At 38.4% G+C, this 8,751-nt stretch overlaps 2 protein-coding genes across 2 annotated transcripts; both read left to right on the top strand.

The window, feature by feature from the left end:
• Positions 1 to 2,466: 2,466 nt before the first annotated feature.
• On the top strand, positions 2,467 to 2,610 carry SS1G_01805 (hypothetical protein; the record flags this gene model as incomplete). The annotated part of the gene is made up of 1 exon (XM_001597560.1): positions 2,467 to 2,610. One exon carries the CDS (start codon positions 2,467 to 2,469, stop codon positions 2,608 to 2,610), a length of 144 nt encoding a protein of 47 aa, XP_001597610.1.
• A 1,126-nt stretch (positions 2,611 to 3,736) lies between these two features.
• On the top strand, positions 3,737 to 7,378 carry SS1G_01804 (hypothetical protein; the record flags this gene model as incomplete). Its single annotated transcript, XM_001597559.1, has 1 exon — positions 3,737 to 7,378. One exon carries the CDS (start codon positions 3,737 to 3,739, stop codon positions 7,376 to 7,378), a length of 3,642 nt encoding a protein of 1,213 aa, XP_001597609.1.
• Positions 7,379 to 8,751: the final 1,373 nt, after the last annotated feature.

Genomic DNA, 8,751 nt, shown 5'->3' with positions numbered 1-8,751 from the left:
CACGTGGCATGCCCCGTTTGTATTTAATCATAGGAAAACTCTCTACTCTTGTTTTCCTTCTTCTTTTCTCCTTAGCTTAGTATTTTCTAATACAAGATACTTTACCCAGTATTCTTGAGTGTGACATTCTCAATCTAGTCCTAATAGGACTAGTGCCTTGTGCACGTGCTACGCAGGAACCATTCACTTTAACATATAATATAAATATTTGAAAAAAAATATATAATTTATTTTTCATAATTTTTGTTAAAAAATTATTAGAGATTTTCAAGATTTTTAAATTTATATATAAATCTGTAACGATACTGTACTGGAGGCAGCGGCTGCCTGAGGTTTTGTCTGGTTGGTAGTTATGGGTTAAGGCTTTATCATGTTACGTTGTAACATTATAATTATTATCACGTGTTATAGGATCACATGAATAGTCTTGTGAGGGAGCGAGGGAACGAAGGAGCGAGATTCGAATCTCGCTACCCAGCTCTATCGCTTCAATATTGGAATATGAAGATCTATATAATCAAGATGGATTCCCTTTGTATAGAGCTTCGTGCTCAAGATCAATCATTTAGTATACCCTACTATTAGTTACGAATTTGTTACGAGGTTTGCCGTCTAGATCACGTGGAAGTGCTCTAGGCTCTCGAGGTGGTTTATAACTAGGCGTCAAGCAGGGACTTAAGTAATGACAATAATGAAATGCAATTCGTAACTAATAGTAGGATATACTAAATGATTGATCTTGAGCACGAAGCTCTATACAAAGGAAATCCATCTTGGTTATATAGACCTTCATGCTAATCGTCCCCTTGGTCCCCTCGGTCCCTTCGATCAAGAGACCGAGGGGATCGAAGGGACCATGTGATTACATAATTGGTCACATGATACGAGATCCGAAGCCGTCGTAACAGAATTGCATATCATCATTGTCATTACCTTAAGTCCCTGCTTGACGCCTAGTTATAAACCACCTCGAGAGCCTAGAGCACTTCCACGTGATCTAGACGGCAAACCTCGTAACACAAAGTTGGCCGAAAAGAGGGGGTGGCCAAAAAGTGGGGTACTAGACTTATAGCTAGAGATCCTGGAGGAACCTTTAAAGCTTGATGACTCGTAGTTCTTGTTAAAGGCAGATATAATTAATCTGCTTCTTTCCTCTCCCACCTAGTAATAGGCGTCTTCAAATCCAGTTGACGACGCAGCGAGTTTCTTACCTCGCAAATGAAAAACGATGCTCCCATATAAGATATTGTATAGAATGAAGTTCCTCCCTCTTCAAGCACATACCGGATGAAAACTACAAACACTTCCCACATCAAGAATCTATACCGCGAGAGGCATCGATAATTTCTCTCCTGGGTATTGAAAACAATAGAAGTCCTACGAATCCCCAGCGATAGACGAAGTAAAGGCTGTATTATTTTTTGTGTGTAGGGTATTAAAAAGAAGGGATTCAAAAATGAAACGTGATGATGAAGCAAAAATTCATGATACATACAACAGTGGGGATTCGCTGGTGGTCACCCACCCAACTACTAATCCACCGATCTGAAGCTTGTGTATGGCAGAGCGGACGGGATGCCCAATTCTCTTCAGTCTGTGGTCGTATGTGGCAGACGGGGCATGTTTTAGTAATATATCTCCATAAAGTTATCGAAGAGCATGTTGCACCTTTTTTGAAGCGAGAGGTTTTCGTCGTACAATGAATGTATATTGGAATTATTAGATTTCAGCATGAATATTTATTGATAAGTAATATTATAAAAAATATTAACTTACTATTTTTATCAATTAATAATGATAATATAAGATTTCAGTGAATTTAATATAATGTTACGAGGTTTGCCGTCTAGATCACGTGGAAGTGCTCTAGGCTCTCGAGGTGGTTTATAACTAGGCGTCAAGCAGGGATTTAAGTAATGGCAATAATGATATACAATTCGTAACTAATAGTAGAGTATACTAAATGATTGATCTTGAGCATGAAGCTTCATACAAAGGAAATCCATACTGAATATATAGATATTCATACTCCCTTGGATCCTTTTGGATCCTCAAGCTCCAAAAGCTCCAAGTCACGTGTTTTCTGACAATACATGCGTATACGATCCTAAAGTGACCCAGATCACATATTAATTCGATGAAATCTGATCGCTTTTGCACAAGGCCCAAGCTCTCCTAGTTAGTCAGTTGTTACTATCGTAACACCACATAACGTGGTTTATCAGGACCCTGTACACTTTTACCTCAATTATCACCTTTCAACTTCAACACACGATTTATCAATATTTAATTATGCAAGCTACTTCAAAAGAAGCTCGAATCAATTTAGCTATTGAGGCTATTCGTATATCTCAAAATTTGAGTATTCGGAAAGTTGCAAAACTCTATAATATACCTCATACTACCCTTACCTTTAAAATAAATGGAATTCTGCCTCTTATTGAACATCGATCAGCAAATCATAAAATGACAGAATTGAAGGAGAAATCGCTTCTTCAATATATATTGGATATGGATGAAAGAGGGTTTAGTCTTCGAATAAGTGATATAGAAGATATAGTGAATTATATACTCGAAATGCAGGGTACGAAGAAGATTGGAAAGCTCTAGGCTCATCGTTTTGTAAAACGATATACAGAATTAAAGATGTGTTTTAATCGCGTTTATGATTTTCAAAGAGCTCTCTGCAAAGATTCAGAGCTTATTGAAAGATGGTTTCGATTAGTATCGAATATGCAGGCCAAATGTAGTATTCTGGACTGCGATTTCTACAACTTCGATGAGATAGGCTTTATGATAGGATAAATATCATTATATATAGTAGTTACTAAAGCTGATCGATGTGGAAAAAGCAAAGCTATATAATCAGGCAATCGAGAATGGGCTATAGCGATTATTTGTATTGATGGAGAAAATCACAATATACCTCCGTTTTTGATAGTAAAAGGCAAATACCATCTTTCAAATTGGTATACCGAAAGTGATTTACTATACGATTGACTTATTAAACCTATTATCAATGAATAGACAGATAATAAGACAGATCTTGAATGGATTAAGCACTTCAACAAACATACTGAAAGTAGGAAAGTAAATAGATATCGAATACTAGTGCTTGATGGGTATAAAAGTCATAAATCGCTAGCATTTCAGGAATACTGCAAGGAACACGATATTATATTACTTAATTTACTACCTTATTCTTCGCATTTAATTCAATCACTCGATATCGATTGTTTTGGTTTTTTAAAGTATTCATATAGTCGACAAATCGAGAACTTTATCAAGGCGTATATCACTTTGTTGACCTCCTGGGATCTTGGCAGCATATGCATATATAGTACATATGCATATAAGGAGCAAACAAAACTCAACTTTTAATTCATTCTTTCCTTTTTGGTATACTGTTTGTTTGCTTTCAATATTTTGATTTCAAAGCACTTTAATTCCGAAGGCTGAATACCTAACCTTATTCCTTCATTTTTTGAATATATACTCGCAGCTTAACTGCTTAGCTAGAGAATCAATCAATTCAATCTGATACTCTTTCTAGTCTCAAGAAACCCAACAGTTATGAGCCCGGTGCTGACTTTCAATTAAACATCCTGCACAATACTTGATTCACATATACCGAAACTCTACGATACCTTCAAGTTTCACTCTTTTAAGAATTACCTTACGTAGTGTGGTTTCTATAAAACCCAAACCTCGATAATTCTGACTTTATTTCTTCAATATGACTACAGGCGATAATTCAACTAAAATCATCCTTTCCTCACCAGAGGATTGGAATAGTTGGATTCGAAATGTTCAGCGTATTGCAGAATCCGGCGGCATCAAATGCTGGGTATACCTTGATCCCACTACAACAGTTGTACCTATACCAGAGTTGCTAGATGAACCAGAGCTACCCACAGTTGATGAAAATGCTTCTGAGGCTGTTATTGATAGGGCTTTAAAGCAATATCAGATGCAACTAGAGAACTATCGTATCAAGAATACCAAATACGAGAAAATCAACAAGGCCATTTCAGAGGTTCTCAAGTACATACTTTCATCAATCAACCGCAATTGCGAAAAGTTTATTAGTACCACCAGTATCACAGCACCTCAAGTGCTTGCTGATTTACGCAAAAGGCTAGCACCAACTGATCGTGCGAGAGAGCTTACCGTCGTAGCACGATACAATTGTGTAAAGCAACCCTACAAATCCAATCAGGATATTTATGAATGGTTGAACGAATGGGAACTCATCTACACTGAGGCTAAAACTCTCAATCTGCCAGACGTCGATCGAAATCGAGCTGCGTTCGACTTTTCTACAGCCCTTATGAATCACAGCTCCTCTTGGGCAACTTCAACTCTGTTGGAGATCACCAAAAAGCTCAAGAATCAGCCTGAAGAAACGATTGATGTGTACGATTTAATCGAAGACTTTCGAAACTACACTCGACTCACACAGGCATCAACTACTTCAACCTCTTCTACGTCATTTGCAACCTATAAGGATGGGAATAAAGATAAAAAGGAAGGAGAGAGAACCTGTCTATGTGGCAAGAAACATCTATATGAAAAATGCTACTATCTATATTCGGATAATCGACCAAGGAACTGGAAACCAATCGATGCCGATATTGAATACTTCAAGAAGTTCTGGGGAAGGCAATCAACAAAACGAAGGAACTGGTTTGTTCGTAGACATGAAGGAACTAAAGAACTTCTCAAGCTAGCAAATCTCTCTTGGGATCCAGCATGGAAGGAAACATTGACTAATCCTTCAGAATCTGGAAAAGAGAAAGATAAGGATCTTGGGGCTTTTCTCACTAAACAAAGTCCTACCTACAACAATGCTAGCATCCTTCACAAATGGCTAATTGATAGCGGTTCCGATACCCATGTCACCAACTCTCTACACAACTTTGTTCTTGAAGAGTTTGGAAAGCCATCCGATATGATAAGCGCTGGAAGGGACCGATTCCAAATTGAAGCATTCGGTACTATCACTATGTTGATCAATACACCAACTGGGCCAGGGCAAATAACCTTAAAAAGAGTGGCGTACATCCCAGGGTTTCTTACAAACCTAGTCTCTCTAGCTTTACTCTCAAAGAAAGGTGTACATTGGAACACTGAACACCCAGATGTCCTTACAAAAGAAGGCATTGCATTTATTACTCTGAAGCAAACAGGAGACCATTGGACCCTCGATCCTATTATCCCTTCTCAGCATGCTTCGTTTGCCACCAAAAACCACACCAAATCAATATGCCGAAAGGTTACAACAACAGAGTTACATGATCTTCTAGGCCATCCTTCTCTCGAAGCCCTTCAGCACCTAGAATCAGCAACTACTGATATCATTATCGACAAAACGATTTCGACACCTTCCTTCTCTACCTGCAAAGTTTGTAATCTCTCGAAGGCTCAACAGATTATATCTCGTAATCCAAGGAAGGAGATGCCAGAGAACGGCCATGTCGGAGATCGATTGGCATGGGATCTGTTCGAGATGGATGAGGCTTATAATAATACCCGATATATCAGCCACTTCTGGTGTACGACACACAAAATACAATGGGTGTATGTTCTAACTAGGAAAACAGAGATGATCGATATTATGGATACTCAATTCTCTCTGATACAAACACAATTCGGCTCAAAGGTCCGATTCATACGCCTCGACGGTGAAACTACGTTAGGGGGCGACTTCAAGAGGATCACAGACAAACGTGGCATCATTGTCGAACGCACTCCACCAGATACACCAGCACAGAATGGCGCTGCAGAGAATGCTGGTAAAATGCTCATGGTCAGAGCAAGAGCCCTCCTCCTTTCAGCAAACCTACCACAAAACCTTTGGCCAGAAGCAATTAAAACAGCCGGTTATCTTGAAAACCGTACTCCAAAAAGAGCTCTTCAATGGAAAACACCATTTGAAAGTGCTACTGGCAATAAACCTTCGCTAGCACATCTACATCCATATGGGTGCTTGGCATATGTGCTCAACAAGCAGATTCCAAGACGTGCGAAGATGCAACCTCGTGCAAAACTGGGCTATCTTGTAGGGTATGATTCAACGAATATCTTCAGGATCTGGCTCCCTTCCATAAATCGCATCATTCGAAGTAGGGATGTCAAATTTGATGAAACCCGGTATTATCGACCAGAAGATATAGATATTGGCTTTCTTATTAAGGATCAACTTCGGGATACTGCAGCTATTCACGAAAAGAGGGCAGAAGAGATAGAAATATCGAATCTGTTGAGTGAAGAATCAGATGAGAGTATTGGTGATATAATTGTAGTTGAAGGGCCATGGAACTTACAACACAATCGCTTAAACGAGCGACCAACGAATGAAAGCTCTTCAAACAAGACGGATGATGGTATTCCAACCAATGAGGGGGTTCCTCAAACTAACCCTCAATTGCCAACGCCTAGAGCAACCTTATCACCAGAAGCACTTACAAGACAATCTACTGGAGATGTTCCTATACCATCATTACCGGAGTCAGAACTCTCATCTTCCCCATCATCATCGTTAAGTCAACATGATATCATCACTACAACATCATCTCATAATACAGCACCTTTGGCAGAGCAAATACGTGCCGATATCGACGTATCCCATATAATTCAGGGTTCTAGACGTTCACAAAGGAAAGAACATCATGCTGCAGCACTTTCATCACTTCCTCAACTATCCAGCTACTTTGCAGCATTTGCTATCGGAAGGTCTAAATTACGAACTCCTAGATTACATCAAAATGATCTACCACCTCCACCTCGATTTTATCATGAGCTAGTACATACATTGCAATACCTTGAGAATACCAAATTCTATGCTATCATGTTCGATGGGAAGAAAGCAACAACTACCAGGAACTTTCAAATCTGGAGTGACGCCTCCCATGCTGACGATATCGATACAAGAGTTTCTTCAATGGGATATTGCCTCATACTCTTTGGAGGTTTGATCCACTTCAAAAGCACTAAGCTGAAGTCGGTGACTACTTCCAGCACACACTCTGAAATACTGGCTCTTTCCGTTACTGCTCGAGAGCTTATGTGGTGGATACGCTTCTTTAAGAATGTTGGTTTAGATCTCGAAGAAAAGGCTTCAATTTTCTGTGATAATCGCCAAACCATTCGACTTCTTCAGCATAGTACTCCTAGACTTGTTACAAAACTCCGGCATGTTGATATACACTCCTGTTGGCTTCGCCAGGAAGTGCAAGCAGGAAGGCTACAAGTCGAATGGGTTCCAACTACTGAAATGGTTGCAGATGGTTTCACTAAACCTCTACCACCACAGAAACACACTCATTTTATCAATCTTTTGGGAATGGTTGACATTCGGTCTCAGGTTCAGGAATAACCTCATTATTAACTAACTCGGTAATCCCTGAGGGGGCGTGTTGACCTCCTGGGATCTTGGCAGCATATGCATATATAGTACATATGCATATAAGGAGCAAACAAAACTCAACTTTTAATTCATTCTTTCCTTTTTGGTATACTGTTTGTTTGCTTTCAATATTTTGATTTCAAAGCACTTTAATTCCGAAGGCTGAATACCTAACCTTATTCCTTCATTTTTTGAATATATACTCGCAGCTTAACTGCTTAGCTAGAGAATCAATCAATTCAATCTGATACTCTTTCTAGTCTCAAGAAACCCAACACACTTATATTACCAAAACCAAGTTCTTTCAAGTCTTTAAAGCTGTATATATCGAAGCAATATCTATATCAAATGATAAAGCTGGGTTCCGCGAAGCTGGGCTAATCTCATTTAATCCGGAAATTGTACTTTCAAAACTAGATATTCAAATAAGAACTCTATCAAATAGATCAATATCAACCGATCCTGATATATAACAATCTCAAACATTTCACAATCCAATTGAAGCTTTTTCTCAATCCATTTTAGTGAAAAATTGTATTGCTCAACATCAAGGGAGCTTATTTACTCTAATATTTAAAACAGTTGTAGTTTTAGCTAAAAATACAGAGCTCTTAATTCATACGAATACGCTTTTAGCTGTTAAGGTTCATAGTCTCCGCAAAGCAAATGAAGCACTTAGTAAACACTGGAGAGCTAGAAAAGCTTTAATACAAAAAGGAGGAGTACTTTCAGTAGAAGATAGGCATGATATATTAGAACAAGAGAATGTAGAAGATCAGATACAATGTGATGAATTTACAAATAGTGATTCTTCAGCAAGGAGGCAAGCTACTATACAACGATGTAGCAAATGTGATAGTGCTTCATATAATGCACGAACTTATCAATTAGATCCAGCATTAGTTGATTTTTGAATTGTATGTAATTTAATTCTAATTTATAGTATTGTTGTAATTTTATTTCAATGGAATGTGGGCAATTGAGGTAAAAGTGTACAGGGTCCTGATAAACCACGTTAATGCTATGACATATGATAATAGTTTATAATGTTACAACGTAACATTTAGAAATCTTCAAACTATTATAATATTTCTTTCTTTCTCCCCCAATTAAACCAATCATTTCAACTATCTCAACATTAAAAGCATATTTACATATATGTACACGCCTCTCTATTTAAATAAACCTAGCCGGCCCACTGCAACACCACTGCCTCAACACTAACATTGACCCCTAATTTTCCCGCTTCCACCTATCTATTAACTTATTCCCAACCACCCCAATCTACCTATGCTCCCTCTCAACTCGCCGAAGCAAACAAACAAACAAGCAACACACAAACA

Source organism: Sclerotinia sclerotiorum, genomic scaffold (genome assembly GCF_000146945.2).
Source record: "Sclerotinia sclerotiorum 1980 UF-70 scaffold_2 genomic scaffold, whole genome shotgun sequence".
NCBI lineage: Eukaryota > Fungi > Ascomycota > Leotiomycetes > Helotiales > Sclerotiniaceae > Sclerotinia > Sclerotinia sclerotiorum.
This window is presented reverse-complemented; position numbering and strand designations above follow the sequence as displayed.